Here is an 18,326-nt window from a genome sequence, read left to right on the forward strand (position 1 = left end):
ATACTTTATCAGCTTTTGGGGAATCCTTTTCATAGCTAAGTCAATTTCTTTAATAGGACAAGGGTGTGATTTTACATGTATATTTTGCTGCTTAGTAAGCAGGCAGGTAGAGAACTAAAGTCCTATTGTTTTCCTAGGTAAGTATTGAGTCCTGACAGACAGTTCCAAGTAAGGATTGTCTTCTGGGAGTTCTAGGCCTCACAAATTGCCTTTTTTCGGGTCAGGAAGGAGTTGTATGCTCAAAACATAACTAAGGAGGTTCCCTCCTTCAAAAAATAGAAACCAGAAGCTACAGGAATACTTCTGTACAACTATGGGTACAATCATACCTTTGTTGTTCTATTATTAATTACCTGTAACCTGTCTTTATACATTGGTTTCAAATGTGAATACTCAATTTGAAGTTTTTGGAAGGATCTGAGTATGCCACTATTAAAACTTATTTACGAATAATAATAGAACTAACCTATTAAAACCATGGTAAACCTAAAATACTAGATGATATTCATTTTGTAGACATTACGCCACTCTAAATATTACAAAATAATATGCTTTTTCGCTCACCTAAAGCTGTGGCCACTTTAAGGTCCAGGACTGATTTTTTCTTTTTTTCTGTGTGCAGGAGATGGGAGTCCTTCTTCAGTTTATGACATCAGCAGTTGAAATGCTGCAGAATTCTAATTGATTGTGAGGAGCAGAACAAGACTCTACAGGGAACCAATGAGCAACACCATAGAAGAAAGTAGGTTCAATCTTTTCAAGCATGGTGCCAAGTGGGAATTATTAAACTAAGTCCCGCATTTCATGAAGTAAATCTACTTCCTCTTTATCATATGAAGAAAAAATTTTTTCAGTCAAGTAGAGTGCTGACTGGTTACAATATAAAAAGTCAATTCCCTAGTGTTCGTATAGAAGCACCTAAAAACATAGAGACAATTATGTTAAATGAATGAAAGTACATTTTAAAGTATTTATTGTAAAAAAGAATACCGGTAATTTGTATGCCATATAACAATATTTTATGTTTTCTATTTTTCTATTTTATATTTCCTTATGAAAAATGCAAATTATGGATTTTTAATTTGTGTACAAGCCTTTCACCTACTTGTAGGTAGGTTGTAAATGTAATCTTGTAAATGAGTGTAAGACAGCCCTAATATCAATACTGTACATCTGTGGTTTCGATGCAACCAGCTCTCCAGAGGACCAGTAATTGTGCCTCAGGAGTTGCAAAGTCACCTTTGACCCTTTGGTCTCTAGCTCAATAGTTTGTCTCATATGTTCACTTATTTCTTCTTTTTGTAAGGTCATGTTATTGCTTTTATTTTGTAATTTTTGAACTGTATTTCCACTAGATTCATTCTAGTGATTGTTAGAAGTTTTGAAACTGACTGATGACACAGAGGACAGGAAGAAACAACAGTGCATCGTTTAAGAAGCAATCTCAAAAATCATTGTGAGAAGCTATTTGAAATTTTGAAATGTGATAAAGATCTGTCTGTCAACAGCTGTATTCAGAGGCCTTTTTCTGCAGATATTTGGCCTGCCCAAAAGTTCAGTCTGTCCAAAATCAAATTGGTAGACCCAGTTTTAGAGATCTAAACAATGGAATTTCCAGATACATAAGAAACTAATGGTATTCAAGATACAGGTACCCAAAACCTATATTAACCTACATTTGCTAAACAAATGGCAGAATGAGTTACACCTAGAGGTGCCTAAAGTTGAGTTCATGTTCAGAGCACTACATAAATTCAAAACATCCTGCAATTCATAATTGATGTGAAGCCCCATTGTTGAACCCTGATAAGCAGTAGTGTGTAAGGCCAAGTTCAAACTTCAGGTTTTCAGACTGGTACATTTAGGTTATCTGCTTTTAACTTGGCTGCCAGTTGTCTCCATTTCTCCTTGGTAAAGGTTTAATTTAGGTAACCTGCTGCAGCCCCCATGTGGAAACGGGGAGGGGATTAGAGAACACCAGCTGAAAGAAATAATATAGCCTATCAGTATCTAACTTAGTCATCAATAGTTTTGAGCGGACAGGGCAAAATATTGATGTAATTGAAATTATTATTATTATATTGGCTTGGTACCATTACTTTAGGGTATAAAAGTGCTTAATCTCCCTGTATAGCATTTATTACTGTACTTTATATAAGACATAAGTTAAGACATCAGATAATTAACACAACAAAAGGGTAAAAAATGCATGTGTTTAATTTTTTTAACAAATTAAATGATATTACCTTCCAACCTTTACTTCATCATCTCATGTGTCAAATAGCAACTGATGTATATAGTTACTTTTACAGGACAATGATAAAAATAGCATGTGATTAGTATGAAAAATTAATATGGCACCTAATCTGCTTGCAAAGCAAATGCCAGATGATAAATTGCATTATCCCTTGCAAACCAAAGGGCAGGGGGATGTTTCTCCCCAATGAGAAGGAAATTCAGGTAATAATAAGATACAGAAATACTGAGAAAGAGATGAGAGAAAAACATGAAAAGATAGTTACAAATGATAATATAACATCATAATATATATATTGGGATTCATCTTGAAGGGATGAAGCATGTTCAGCAAAGTAGTGCAAAGAGCTATTAACCACTACAGTGCAGCAAATCCTAACAGAAACCTAAATCTAAATTTTTATTATAGCAAATCAGTGAGATTAAATTCTGATTACAATAGTATATGGTTGATCAGTATCTCTGACTTTTACATATTGCTAATTGTTTGTTGCCACTGCTACTGCCCTCTAAAATGCTATTTGCCTGTCAATTATTTTAACATTCTGGTGTCACCTAACCTCTATGCAGATTGGGAATGTCTGAGATAGGAAAAAAGGAAGGAGATAGGAAAGGAAAGCCAAGAACTGGGAGCCCCCATATCATTGGACAGAGGACTTTAAATTTAAATTTTAGGTAGATAAATACACAGAAAATTACATATAAGGAAGCTTTTTAACCTCTGAAGGATTTGTATTGCTGTCCATCCAGTCTAGAGACTTATATGCTCTGCCACACTGTACAGTCCAGTCTGGTAGGATGGAAGACCTGGTTTTTCTCTGCCTTAGTTGTTACAATTTCAGGTCTTGTCCCTCCTCCAGCTTGTGATGGAACAGGGACTAGAGAAGCAGATGTCTGAATTAAAAATGCATTAATGTACATTATATACTACTCACTATACTATACTGTAGATTACACATGGCTGAAGTGTTTTTTGTCACAACAGTTGCTGGATGCTAAGTAGTAACAGACTATGTTAAATTTTCTTCATTAAGGAAGGTTGTGTGTAGATATGTATATGCAACAAAAAAAGTTTGTATGTAAAATTTGTAAAACCCAATCTGTAAAATTTGTATGAAACTTTACAGATTGGGTTTACATCTAGTTAAATACATTTTTTGGTTTAAACTGTATTGAAACAAGAATAGTATCTCTAGAAGCATTGACTAAAAGGAGCCCTGTCCATAAGATTTGACCATGTGACAATAGAATTATTTGATCCAAGCAAATTGTGCAAATTATTTTTGACATGTATGGGAATGCAAAACTTGTTAAAAGCAAACAAATGTCCACTGACATAAGCTCCAAGCAGATGGTGCGAAATCTGTAGGTCAGGACTTTCTGCACCTTAAGGGACATTGTATTTATGATAGTAAGGTCCACATTTTGGGCAGAGAGGATACCTGGTTAGCATGAGGCATGAAAGAAGCAATCTATGCAAATTTGCTCAGAATTCAAACACCAAACCCATCTAAATCTAATTTCTGTAATGAAATTATTGAACACACAGAGTTGCTCTGATACAGATGTAGAAAAAAAGGAAGAAAGATTGAAAATATTATATAGACTGATTTGAAGTGATACAGTGGCAAAACCAGGTCTCTTTCAAGAGTCAGTCGCCTGGCCAAACTGAGCAAGGGAGAAGGGCCTTAGTGAAAGAGGTGACAAAGAACCTGATGGTCACTCTGACTGAGCTCCAGGGATCCTGTGTGGAGATAGGACTAAGTTTTAGAAGGACAACCATAACTGCAGCCCTTCACTGATCTGGGCTTTATGGTAGAATGGCTAAACAGAAGCCTCTCTTGTCCAAAGAAACCAAAATTGAACTGCTTGGCCTCAGCTCCAAATGTTATGTCATGAGGAAATCAAGCACTGCTCATCACCTGCCTAACATCATCCCGACACTGAAGCATGGTGGTATCAGCAACATGCTGTGGGGGTGTTTTTCAGGAGTTGACACTAGAAGACAGGTCAGGGTTGAGGAAAAGCTGTTTGGAGAAAAGTACATCCTCATGAGATACCCTCAATGAAAGCCTATTCTACAGTGCAGAGGACCTCAGACTGGGCTAAAGGTTCACATTCCAACATGACAATGAGCCTATCAAACATCTCTGGAAAGACCCAAAAATGGCTGTTCACTGGTGGTCTCCACCCAACTTGACTGAGCTTGATAGGATTTGCAAATAAAAATGGCATCAATATTAAAAATAATAATAATAAATTCCCCATTCCTCGTATTTCATCATATCCAAACATTTTGCTGCCTAGGGTGCTTCAACTTGATAATAAAGGGCCTGAACTCTTATGTAAATATGATATTTCAGTTCATTTTTATTATATTTCTAAAATTGTTTAAAATTCTGTTTTGACTTCATTGAGGGGTACTGAGTATAGATTATTAAGAAAGAAAAAAAATAATTTAGGTAAAAAAAGTGAAGGGGTTCTAAATACCTTCTAAAACAGTATATATAAATAAATATATATAAAAAAATATAATCTGGACAAGGAAGGGATTCTTCACAAAAAGGCTCCTTCAGGAATTGGTTTCAGCAAGCTCTATATAGAAGTGCAGAATTTACCTGGGTATTAAAGACAAATTAAAGACCACAGAGACTGTTGATCTAGGGAACATTCTACTGCCTCACGGGATGAGAAAGAAATGTTTTTCCCCTGTTGGAGCAAATTGAATCATGTTTCTCATTGTTTTTTGCCTTCCTCTGGATCAACTATGTCTATATGGTTTTAATCTGGGATATGTTTACTTCCCTAGTGGTTGAACTTGATGGACTTATGCCTTTTTTCAACCTAACTATGTAGCTATAAATGTATTTATATTGTGTGGGGGTTAGCTCCAAAAGCACTCTTTGCACAGAGGTATTTAGAAGCACATAATATATTTCAGGAAGCTCTGTCCACTTTTATTTCTTTCAAACACCAAGTATCAGTTTTCCTTTCTCTTGTCAGTTTGTTACTTCACAAAACTGCAAGTAATCTACTCTACTCTAGAGTACACGCTGCTTCAATCTTTCCCCTGAATTAAAGTTTCAGCTGCCCTAAATCCCCAGCTCTGTGTGGGAGAATACATGGTTCATGTTATTGAGAATCCAGCCCCAGTGCATGTTTTGAAAAAAAAAACCTAGGTAAAGAAATAAGTATCTTTACCTCAAAAATATGCTATCTTCACCTTAAGCATACTTTTACTGTTAAGCCACATTTCTCTGGTCTACGCCATGAAAGGTTTTACAGAAACTGTGTTTCATATTCCCTTGCCTTGCTCATACTTGTGGGGTTGAGCACTCTGAGCAAAGGAACATTACACTCATGACAAAGCATTAGCATTACCATGCTGACTTTATGGTGTAATTGTAGCTGGGAACCAACGTGTCATATTGGGAACCAACGGGTGACTCTAGCATTTTTTTCTTTATTTTGTGCCATTCATTTATGGGGTGCATGGTCTATCATGAGCCTCCAGAGCCCAATGGATAGCTAAACACTCCCTCATAACAATGCCATAACTGTACTCAGCTGGGGTCAGTTTTCTACCTAGTTTCAACACAGGGTGTTCCTGTCACTTTACAAGAAGTGAGATGACAGCCCCCAGGCCCACTTACGATGCATCAAACTTCTTTTAAAGTAAGGAGAAATCAGGACTGGGCAGCTACACAGAGCTGCTTTCAGGTTCTGAAAGGCTTTCTTTGCTTCTTGGGACCAGGTGATCAGTGTAGAATTTGCTCCTCTTGTAAGGTCTGTGAGAGGAGTAACCAAGGTGTCAAAATTAGGCACAAATCTCCATTAGTATGCCAATATCCCCAGGAAATCTCTCACACTTTGGGGGGCCAATTACACACTTTTTTGGATTAGTCGTCAGGACAGCCTTCACCAGCCAACAAGGAACTCTCCCAATCAGGGTTGAAGATGCCCATGTCATCCAGGAATGCGGATGCATAGCTCTTATAAGCTCAAGTATACGGTCCATCATTCTCAGCAAGCATGCTGGGGTCCCATTCAATTTGAATGGCAAGCACTAGTACTGCCAATGCCCCTGTGGCATAGAAAAAGCAGGGTTTTTATGTCTTGTCAGTTAAAAGCATTTGCCCATACCCTTTGGTGAAGTCAAGGGTTCTTATATGGTTCTTAAAGGGTTGATCTTACTCACTCAGTTAGCTGATCTACCCATGGCATAAGGTATGCATCAAATTTAGAGACTTGAAGTCATTACAAAACTGAAGGCTACTGTCTGGTTTCAGATTAAGGACAATAAGGCTGAACCACTCACTGCAGGACTTCTCTAAAACCCCAAGGGCTCAGTAAAAATGTTTTACCTCTTGTTTCATAGATGGAGGGACTCCCTATCTTTCCATGGTTTGAATAAAATCACACGGTAGATTTGATAGGGCTTTCTTTTACAAGGCTGAAATACCCTTTAATTGAGGTTCCCAACCCTCTTCATACGGCCACTGCCATTTTGCCAATAATTTTTTCTCTAGAGTTGGGGTTAACACAAGCAACCGATCACCAGGGATAAAAGTATGGCTGATCAGTCAAGGTCATACACATGGGACAGGGCATATTAGGCACTTTTTGGTCCCCTGAGAATGACTTTTGGGTCTCAATGTTCAATACTGCAGTGGGATAGTTGATTCCCATTGATACAAATGACTCCCATCAAGTGGGATTGAAGTTTAGGACTAGCATGTACCAATGTCACTAGCCTTTCAGATTACAGTAGAGTAGAGCATTCACCTTATAACCATCCACTTTTAGGGCACTTACCTGTCTCTTGTTTTCCTCACCCTACTGAACAACGCATGCTGGAGAGGTGTCCTGAATATTGTCAGCAGTTCTGTTTCCTAAATCTTAATATATCCTTTGTTTTGACGCAGAGAAAAAAAGACACATCCAATACGTACCTGGGAATACTTGTAAGTCATTGATAAGAAAGGGGCTGACACATTCTCTCCTCACCATATGTATAAGTGCCTGATTGAATAGATCTTACCTGGGGCTGAAATTCAGTTTGGCCGTATTTACCCTCTTTCAGAACCTGAGCTTGTTACTCCTAAGGAATACATTGATGAGACTTGGATTGGTTTTTGGTTTGGGCAGGCACATCCATTGTGAAAAAAAAGATGGCATCCTTCGACCTTGTGTTGACTACCAGGAACTTATTATAGTCACTTTGAAGAACTGTTATCCACTTCCTCTCATACCAGGACATCTGCAAAGATTGAGGTCTGCCAAGATATTCGTGTTAGATTAGTGTGAGACTTACAATTTATTAAGGATAGTAGAAAGGAATGATTAGAAGATGGCAATCCACACTCGTTTTGGTCACCTTGAGTATATGGGTATGCCCTTTGGCCTCTGTAAAGCCCCTGCTACCTTGCAACGTTTTGTAAATTATACCTTCTGAGATTTTTTTTGGTGTGTTCCCTGTAGTCTCTCATTGATATCCTAACCTTTTTGACATCTTTCGAGAACCATTGAATTCACTTCAGGAAGGTTCTGGTCTGCCTTCAAATCTATGGATTATATGACAAACCTAAAAAGTGTGAATTCCAGAAGGACACTATCTAGTTTCTATTCCTGATCATATCCACAAGGGATCGAACCAAGCCATCGAACCAAAAAATATATCCACAGTTTTTTTGGGCTTTGCCAATTTTTTACCAAAAATTGATCAAAGACTTTTCAGCCTCTTACACAGCTCACAAGCCCACATGTTCCCTTCTCTTGGACGTCCAAGGTCCAGTTAGCTTTTGACTGATTGAAGTTTCTAGTCACATCTGCTCCCATCCTAAAGCATCCAGACCCGTCTCTACCCTTGGTTTTGGAAGTGGATGCCCCAGAATCTGCCGTTGGTGATATCTTTGACTAACTGAAGTTTCTGTTCACATCTGGTCCCATCCTAAAGCATCCAGACATGTCTCTACCCTTGAAAGTGGATGCCCCAAAATCGTACGTTTGTGAAATCTTGTCCCAGAGCATAGGGTCCCAAGCTCTGTCATCCTAATTCTTTTCCTGAAAATTGAGCCCTGGGGAGAAGACTATAACATTGGCAATCAGGATATACTAGCCTTTAAATCAACCTGTGAAGAGTGGCAATACGGTATCTTCTAGAGGGAGCTATGCACTTGGAGTATTTGAGGAGGGCTAGGAGTCTGAATCCTAACTAAACTTGTTGGGCTCTCATTGTGATTTCCACTAACTACCTGCCCAACCCTGGTCTTGAGTTCCAAAGGGTAGATTGTGTGGATCCATGAGGCAAAGATCTTTGTTCCTCAGACACTTCCACTGTCTGTGCTTGAGTCCTGTCATGCCTTTGGTGGGTCAGTTTTCATTCTCCAAAACCTTAGACCTGTTGCAGAGGACATTTTGGTGGCCAATGCTCACTAAGGATTGCAGGGTATTTGTCTCCCTATGCTCCACCTGTGCCTGCACCATGTGCAATAGGACTGGACCCTGGGTGTTACTTAAGCCATCCCAATCCACCCCTGGAGCAAGTTGCTAATATACTTTATCGTTGACCTCCGTCCTTCGGGAGTCTATGAATACATTTTAGTAGCAGTTTATACACCTGCTAAGATTGTCCATTTCATCACGATGAAAGGGACCCCCTTAACTACAAACGACTTCATGGAATCCCAAACAACGTGGTATCTAATAGGGGGGTACAGTTTACCGCCGAATTTTGGCAAGAACTCTGCAAGAAGCATTCAGATGTGATCATCCTTTACCTCTGGTTATCTTCCCCAGAGGAATTGTCAGACAGAAGGTCCTAACAAATTTCCATAACAATATTTGTGTTGCTTTTCATCTGCTTTACAGGATAACTGAGCTTTCCTTCTTCCTAAGGGGGAGGGGCTGTCAACTTACCTAGAAGATCCCATGTGGGCTCCCCACAATCCATCCATCCAGGCCTCACAGCACTCCCCACCATGCTCAGCTCTGTGCTTGCTCTATGCTGTACAGCTTTGCACCTCAAACCCAGTGATTGACAGCTCAGGAGGTGGGGCCAATTTAAAGGGGCAGAATCCATATTAGCCTCTGCTGTGTAGGTGCTTGGTGCTGTGACTTTGCACCAGCTCCTTAAATTTGGGACTCTCCCTGGCACTCTGGTGAAGACCAGGTGTTGCTTAGATTCCATGCCCTGGGTGATCCTGCATTACCTGCCAGTACGGGCATGGTAACGGACAGCAAAAAAACATACCCCAGTTTGTTCTCACAGGGGGATCAGTGCCTGCCCAGTTCAGCAAAGCAACACAAAGTTCTGCCTCCCAGCTAGGTTTGAGAAGCTTTCAGTTTTCCATTTTCTTCGCAGTTTATTACCTCACAAAACCGCAGGTAGTCTCTCTGAGCACACTTTGCTTCGAACTCTCTGCCTGTGCTAAAGCTTCAACTTCTCTAAATTACCATGGTCCATGACATTGGGAATTCAACCACCCTAGGTAAATAACTAAGTATCTTTACCTCAAAAACATGCTAACTTCACCTTAAGCATACCTAAACTGTACACTACTTTCCCAGACAACATGAAGACAGACAACTTTTCACTATATATGTCACGGGTCCACAGGGCAGACTGGTGGACCCTCTGTGTCACCAGCCCAGTGGGTGGAGACATGCACAGGGCGCAGAGCCTAAGCAACAGCTCAGTCTTCTCCAGAGCCTCTAGAAGTGAGGATGTTGTGCAGCTACCCCTGTGCCCGCCAAGGCAGGTGACTGCTAACTAGCAGGAACAAAGCGTGGTGCCCGAGCGGGAGCCAGAGAATGGTGAGACAAGCCAAAGGTCAGGGCAGACAGTGATTAGGAGTAGCCAAGAAACAAACTGGGGTCAGTACACGAATATTAGAGTAGTTCTTCTCAGCTTGACAGAATATTTTGGATAAGAAACCACAGGATCTAAACTTGCCGGAAGCGCTCTTTTGTGGCAGGCCGCACCAACCCCTACGGAAGAAGCATCCACCTCCAGAAAGACAGAGAGGTCTCAGGGCGAATCAGGGCAGGGGCCGAAGCAAAAGCTTCCTTCAGTTATTGAAAGGCCTGGAGTGCCTCCGGTGACCAGACTTTACAATTACACCCTTTCTTGGTCATGGATGTAATTGGGGCAATTAGAGATGAATAATTCTTGATGAATTGACGGTAATAGTTGGCAAAGCCCAGGAACTTCTGGATAGGTTTAAGTCCTAGTGGTTGTGGCCAGTCAAGTACTGCAGAAAGTGTACCAGGGTCTATCCTCAGACCCTCAGCTGATAACATGTGACCGAGAAATGTTCAAATAGACATTTCTCTGGCTTGCATAAAGTCCATTGTTCCGAAGTCGCTGCAGGACTGTCTTGACATGGTTGCAGTAAATTGACAGATCCTTGGAATAAACCAAAATGTCATTTAGGTACACAACCACACAGACATACAAAAGATCCTGGAAGACATCGTTCATGAAATTCTGCAAGACAACTGGAGCATTGCAGAGCCACTCATCACCTTCTCGGATACAAAATGAGTTGTAGGCACCCCTTAGGTCAAGCTTGGTGAAAACAGAAGCTCCCTGAAGTCGATCAAACAACTCAGAGATGAGAGGAAGCGGATACCTGTTTTTAATGGTAATTTTGTTTAGGCCTCTGTAATCTATACAGGGAAGCAGGGAACCATCCTTCTGCACAAAGAAGAACCCCACTCCCACCAGGGAGGATGACTTGCGGATGAAGCCCCTCTCCAAATTCTCTTGAATTTTGCCATGGTGTTGGTTTCTGGGATGGAGAGAAGGCAAACTCTGCCCTGAGGATAGGAACCTGAAACCAGGTCTATAGCACAGTCAAACAAACTTGTGGCGCATGAAGAAATCTGGGGAGACATTTCTGAAGGCAGGTAGTACTCCATGACAGGATGTCTCCAGAGCTCCAGTCAATGACAGGATTATGTTTTCTGAGCCATGGTAGCCCAAGCAAAACAGAATGAATGACTTTGGGGATATCCAAGAAGGATAAAGTATGAAAATGTAGAGCCGCAAGCTTCATAGTAATGGAATGGTAGCGTGCTGGATACTTCCTGGCGGGACTGCCCCATTTACCACAGAAATCACTAGAAGTTTTGATAGGGACACCACAGGAATATTGTACTGAAAGACTAGCTGCTGATTAATAACGTTCCCAGCAGCACCAGAGTCTTGCAATCGGAATTTCAGGTTGTTGCAAGAGGTCTCTACATGAAATGTAATCCTGGAAGGTGGAACTCTTGCAAGTTTCCTAGGCACTGGCGCTTACGGATTTTCTGTGGGCAGTTTAATTTGTAGTGGCCCTGTCCAGCACAGTACAGGCATAGGTTCTGGTCTGAACGGCGAGCTTATTCCTCTGGAGATAGTTGTGCCCAATCCACTGGCATGGGCTCATTCACTGGATGAGTGGTGTGCTGGAATTTTGGGGCCAATTTGATGGGACACCGGACTCTCCTGAGCTTGTTCCTGGAAGTGAGTGTCATCCTCAATACAGAGGGACACCAGGTCATCAAGAAAGTCTACAACTTTAATTTGCAGAGACTCCTTTTCTTGTATCGGCTCTCGCAGATCCTGCATGGAGTCAGGCAATGGAGTGTTAGCAGGGTCCATGGCCTAGACAAACTGTCACGGCTCCACAGGAGAGAGTGGTGGATCTTCTGTAACGTGCATAGGGTGCAGAGTCTAAGCAACAGCTCAGTCTTCTCCAGAGCCTCTAGAGATGAGCATATTGTGCGCCAAGCTGCTGCTAGGTTGTGGCCCCCAGGCCTGCTAGGGCAGGTGACTGCTAGCTAGCAGGAACAAAGCATGGTGCAGGAGTGAGAGCCAGAGAATGGTCAGACAAGCCAAAGGTCAGGGCAGACAACAATCAGGAATAGTCAGGAAACAAGGCGAGGTCCGTACATGAATAGGTCAAGAACAGGCGGCACAAACAGGAACAGCGGAAACCTGGGAACAGGACCAAAGGAACTCCTTGTCCAGGCTGTTGCCAGTCACTGTTGTCTTATAAGGGGGGTCATGTGATAGATGGGCCATGAACCTGCAGACATCCTAAGCCACCACTAGAGGGACTACTGGAGGGGAGGCAGCTCAAGTGCTGTTCGCATGTTTGCCAGCAGGTGGAGGGCGTCTGCTGGACACTCTAGTCCTCTGAGGCAAAGGGGCAGCTGACAAGGAGTCATATGACCTGGACCAGGAAGTAAGCAGAGACAAAAGAGACAGGAAGAGGCAACACAAAAACAGCAGATTGATACAATATGGGAGCAGAAAATTACAGAGATTGGAACTCAGGTCGCTAAACTTGGACTCGAGTCCAACCTAAGTTCCCTAATGAACGACTTGCAACTCCACTTGGAGGTTTTGCCCAGCTATTTGCAACTTGACTTGCAACTTACTTTCTCTGCTGACAGCTGAAGGGGACAAGGGAAGGCAGTGAGTCTTCTGTAACACTGCCTTCTTCTCCCCCTTTCTTGCATTCTAAGTCCATGGATTTCTCCTCTGACAGCTGTAGGGGGCGGATAGGAAGGCGGTGTTACAGAAGCCTCACTGCCTTCCTCTTTGTCCCCTACAGCTGTCAGCTGTGCTCAAGAACAGGATCAGAGCTGTTTCTATATGGGGAGTAATTAACTGACTTGATTTGGGACTCGACTTGGAAGACTTCTTGGTGACTTGAGACTTGGTGTCGGTGACTTGACTTGGACTTGAAGAGTGACGACTTAGTCCAGCCTCTGGAAAGAGGGCCACACATAACAATATGTTGGCAACAAACCAGCAACTGTGACAGTATGTGGGGAAAAGGCCATAGTGACAGTATCCGGACAACTCTGCCTGCATCAGTTTAGTCAGACTCCAGCCATCCAGGCCTATCGGTCCTCCTCTCCCTGCCGAGCAAATTCCCATCCTAATAACTCACCAATGGTTATGTAGCACGGTGCCTGGCAGAGTCCCGTCATTGGGAAGAGGCACCTTGGTGACCACTGGAAAGGGCTGCTCACCCTATGGAGCGAAATGTTACATTCTCTCTCTCTCTATATAAAATATTGGGCAGAGTGGCAAAAGTTGCACGAGTGTTATTGGCATCCTCTGTGACACCCACCACACACATAGTACTAGGGGTGCCGGGTAATGTGTGTGAGGTAAAGGCGCCTCGGTCAGGATGCTATGTGAATATATAGGGGGGTGTGGTGCGATGGGTGAGGTAGCTCTCCCCTCCTGTGCACTCCTCTGTGCCGTGTGGTGGAGTATACCTTCCCCCATACAGAGTATATCGTGTCGCTCCACACAGCGCTCCACACAGCGCTCCACACAGCGCTCCACACAGCGCTCCACACAGCGCTCCACACAGCGCTCCACACAGCGCTCCACACAGCGCACCTCTCCGTACATTCATCTCCAGCAACTCTCATCCAGCGCTGATAGAGGGGCGGGGGGAGGAGAGAGGCACAGGGAGCTCCCACCATCACAGGGATGTTTACACCCAGCCCCCTGACTCTCCCGGCTCAGCACGTCAATGTAGAGCTCCCGCCGGGTCTTTGTGAGCAGTTGGGTATAATAGGCGCGCTTTGTACTCCCTGTATGAGGTTAAGCACACACACGAGGAGGTGAGAACACTCCTCTGCTTCCCTCTGGCTCCCCCTCAGACTGGTGGCAGATGGTATGTCCCAGAGAGGCTGGCTCGGCTAGCAGCAGGAGAGAAGTAAGAGAGGCTGCTGTCAGCGGGGCTGGATGTGGAGGAGCTGCCTGGAGACGAGAGCCAGGAATTCCTAGTAAACAAGAGGGAAACTGCGAGATGCAGGTAAAGTCATGGAGACTGGGTGGGCAGTGTGCAGGGCTGCTGGGGAGAAGTTACACTGGGAGTTGTAGATGTTGTAAGAGTTTGTAGGTGATTCATCCCACTGGCTGCTCAGGTTTCACCCACTTTGCTGCAGCTTGCATAGGAGTTTCCAGGCTGGGGTCTGCTGCTTGATGAATACAATATGTCCATTTAGTGGGATCCCCTATAGGAAGTCTGCAGGGGGAAGGGGATAGTCACTGGGAGATGATCAAGGGCGTGGATAATGTAACCTGAAGCCTGAATTAACTCCATGAACATAAAAAGAGAAGGAATGACCAATGTTTTCCTAGGCGAGGAAATCTTTGGTAAACTAGACCAGCATTGTGTGGTCTATGTGATCATGAATGTTGCCTGAATATTCTTCCTGATTGTCTCAGCAGATCATCAGAAGTAAACCGTGAAGAGAGTGAGAAGTGTATCAGCACCTGGGGGAGCCTCCAAGTGTTTATCTGCGCTTCAGGAACTGGCATCAACACACCAGACATTCCCTGCTCCGCTCTTCCTTTCATCCCGCCTGTTGCAGCCGGATTTGCATTTCAGGAATTAAAGGAGAAAAAAAGAGCCTGTAAGACAAAGCCCCCTACAAGGGGCACGCTGGGTTTAAAAGCTGACAGATCGGCTGCCAGTGGACATGATTTTCTCTGATGTTCCCTGTCTCCTGGGACTCCGGAGGAGGCATCCCGGATTAGTTGGAAATGGAGAAAGTATGAAAGGTTCACTATTGTTCGTGCTAACCCTTGTGCACTGCTTAGGTTTTGTGTGGTCTCAGTTTTGCCCAGCATCCTGCGAGTGCTCAGAGCCCGCCAGGACTGTTAAATGTGTGAACAAGAATCTAAATGAGGTGCCTAAAAACATACCTTCTTATGTAACAAACCTCTTTATTACCCGAAACAATATTGACAGCCTACAGGAAGGGACATTTACCCAGACCCTGCCAGACCTCTCCAGCCTCAGTCTCAGCAGCAACCACCTCCAGGAACTGGGGAACTATGTCTTCAAACTTCTACCCAGTTTAAAGCAACTGGACTTGAGCAACAATGAGCTGGAGAATGTAAGTCGACAGCTTTTCCAGGTTGGTCCAGGTCTCAGCAGCCCACTCCTAGAGCTTACCCTTAGCAACTCTTTATACAACTCATCTATGATAACCTCACTGGCAGGCGCTCTACAATATGGTGGGCTAAGTAACCTCCAGAAGCTGGATTTGAGCGGAAACAACCTACTGTATGTACCTGAAGGCATATTCAGTTCAATGCCAAATCTTAAACACCTTGACCTGAGTAACAACTCCCTACTCTCCTTCCAAGATGGGGTTTTTGCCAATCTTAGTCATCTTCAGACTTTGGATTTGAGGCACAATTCTCTGAAGAATCTGAAGAACACCACACTTCTTGAGTTCTCCAGCCATCCAGGCCTATCGGTCCTCCTCAGTGATAACAGCTGGGTCTGCGACTGCAACATTGAACCTCTTTACAGGTGGCTGAAAGAGACCACTACACTGAAGAACTCCTCCAGCTTGGTTTGTTCCTATCCTGAGAATATGAGGGACACACAAGTGATTGCTCTCAAGATTCCAGAACTTGATTGCCCGCCTTATATTACTGATAATAGTTTGCAAACATCCTATGTGTTCCTGGGCATAGTGCTTGCGCTCATAGGCGTGATCTTTCTGCTTGTTTTATATTTGAACAGAAAGGGTATAAAAAAGTGGATGTACAACATCAGAGATGCATGTAGGGATCACATGGAGGGCTATCACTACAGGTATGAAATCAATGCAGATCCCAGGCTAACAAACTTGAGCACAAACTCTGATGTTTAAAGGTTTCCTTTGTTTGTTTTTTTTTTCTTTTGTCTTTTTTTTTTTCAATGAAAGCAACACTTAAACTATGCATGAACTTAATGTACAGATAATGCATCTATCCCTGAGCTTGTTCTTCTCACTCCCTGCTGGAAAAATGAACAGAAACAAAAACAATGACTCCATGCAGGGCTTTTGAATGCCTCCATCTGACTGTGAAGTTTTATTGCTGCATTATAATTTACTCTGTACTTGAGACTTTGAAATTGGCATGCTAAACTTCCATACATAAAGACTAGTTCCTTTGCTGTTTTTGTTGCAAGGACGTAATTCATACAAATGGATTTTAAAAGAAGAAATTAGCACAGCAACAAAGGCAAACATAAGGTTTTTTTTTTTTGCTTTCAGTTTAGTAAAACTATTTGCCAACCAAGTTACAATTCAACAATAACTGCCTCAAACTTTTTTTTTTTTTTTGGTGATGAGAAATATAATTTTTTGTGAAATTATGTTATGGGAATCCAGCAGAAGTGCAAATCTTTGCATGTACTACATGGGGACATACACAATAGTTAGCATGTATAAGCTTTTTTTTTATTATTCTTCATTAGGAAACATCCACAGTAATACTTTTGCACTGTTTTTGTAAGAGATATGCAGTTTATATGAAAGCCACATTTCTATAAACTGCACCTGACTTTTAATAACTCAATGACTCAATAAAGAATATGTTAAAATATTTCTTGCGTGGACATTTTCTGCCAAAAAATGTGTTTTGTACTTTGTAATTTTTGTATGTTGAGCAAGGCAAACGTGGGGGTTTGAATTTCTTTTTTTTTAATGTTCTGTGACGCTTCCAAGTCTTGTATAAGGGGAACATTTTATTTTTCATTAGAGATTATGAGATTTGTATTCTATTAACAGTGTCTTAATAATAACTAATATGAGATGATTTCTGGTTTGAAAGCTGTTATAAAATTACTTTTTAAAAGAATTTTGCCAGTATGTTGTATACAATGTAAAGATAAAATGTCATGCAGGTACCTCTAATGTTAAAAATGTATACAAAGGATCTAAGTTAATGAAACAGCAATATAAGGGAAATGTCAAAACCTTCAGTACTTGTGTACAGACTTGCTTTCCTAACTTTTACTGTTTAAAAAAAATCATGAGTATTAGTTGTTGTATGCTAAGTGTGGGGTTTAGCAGGGGTTGAGATTACCTTATCTGCCAAAAATTATTTGTAAATTCATAGACTAAACACTTTGTTTTCATTGGCACATTCTTCTAAATGATGAACAAAAAGTCTTGTCTTTTTTTATAACATTATTATGTTATCTTGATTTGCATCACATATGACGTTAAATTTTTCTTGTCTGTTTGTATTACTACTGTGTAATTTTAAATGACTTCTATGAATGTGGCAAAGACAGTTGTATATGTTTAATTTATAAATTTTGTTGAGGCACGTAAGCTTTGATTGTATTAGAACGTAGCCTAAGTAAGCAGACATAGATACTGTTTAGCTTTGTCCAATAACTCATAACATCTGAATATGTAGACCACAGTAAATGTAGTATTTTATTATATATATATATATATATATATATATATATATATATAATATTTAGTAAACCATAAATTAAGATATTTTCTGGTACAGATTCAAACAATTCTCCATATGAATGTGTTTAATTTATCCTTTAGAGGGTCACAATAATGCACAAAAGTGAGAATTGCTAAGATACATATCTAATGTGCGTGTATACAACTTTTCTTTTATTATTTATACATTTACCGATCATGCTTAAAATCTAGTGATAATGCAGATGTATATTAAAGCAATACATTTTAGAATGTATGAAATATGTATATGCTTCTGTTTGTAAAGTGTCAGACATTACTGACTAATATGAATAGATTTAAATTTTAGCAGCTTCTTTATCCAGCCTCTGAGGAAGTTCAGCAATTATATGTCCTGTGTAATTTTAGTGGCTTTCTGTCTTCTGGTGCTTATGCATTCTTGTAGTAAAGTCACTGTGAGGGCACTGTTGGAGCAGATAATGAGAATTCGGGCAATAGGAGTTACACAAGTGACAACTATACATAGTTTAACACTTTAATATGCATTATTTAAACTGTATAAAGATAGTTTTTTTTTCAGGGTAAAACTTATTTCACTTATTCTGGAAATAATATTTTTCATGGGCCTGCATATATATATATATATATATATATATATATATATATAATTTTTTTTTTTTTAAACTTCTACAGCAATAATTTCAGAGATGGCCACTGCTTAAACCTTTATCTAGCCTGCAATAGGACAGAATGTACATTTGGACCTTTTGTCAATTCTTTCTGCAGCATACAGTTTACTCATTGGTGGAAATTGTGAATAT

At 41.3% G+C, this 18,326-nt stretch overlaps 1 protein-coding gene across 1 annotated transcript; it reads left to right on the forward strand.

The window, feature by feature from the left end:
- The first annotated feature begins 14,411 nt into the window (after positions 1 to 14,411).
- TPBG (trophoblast glycoprotein) lies at positions 14,412 to 18,095 on the forward strand. The gene has a single exon (XM_072408570.1). It carries the CDS (start codon positions 14,755 to 14,757, stop codon positions 15,940 to 15,942), a length of 1,188 nt encoding a protein of 395 aa, XP_072264671.1. The 5' UTR covers positions 14,412 to 14,754; the 3' UTR covers positions 15,943 to 18,095.
- The last annotated feature ends 231 nt before the right edge of the window (positions 18,096 to 18,326 follow it).

The sequence above is a fragment of the Pyxicephalus adspersus genome, chromosome 4 (assembly GCF_032062135.1).
Source record: "Pyxicephalus adspersus chromosome 4, UCB_Pads_2.0, whole genome shotgun sequence".
Classification (NCBI taxonomy): Eukaryota; Metazoa; Chordata; class Amphibia; order Anura; family Pyxicephalidae; genus Pyxicephalus; species Pyxicephalus adspersus.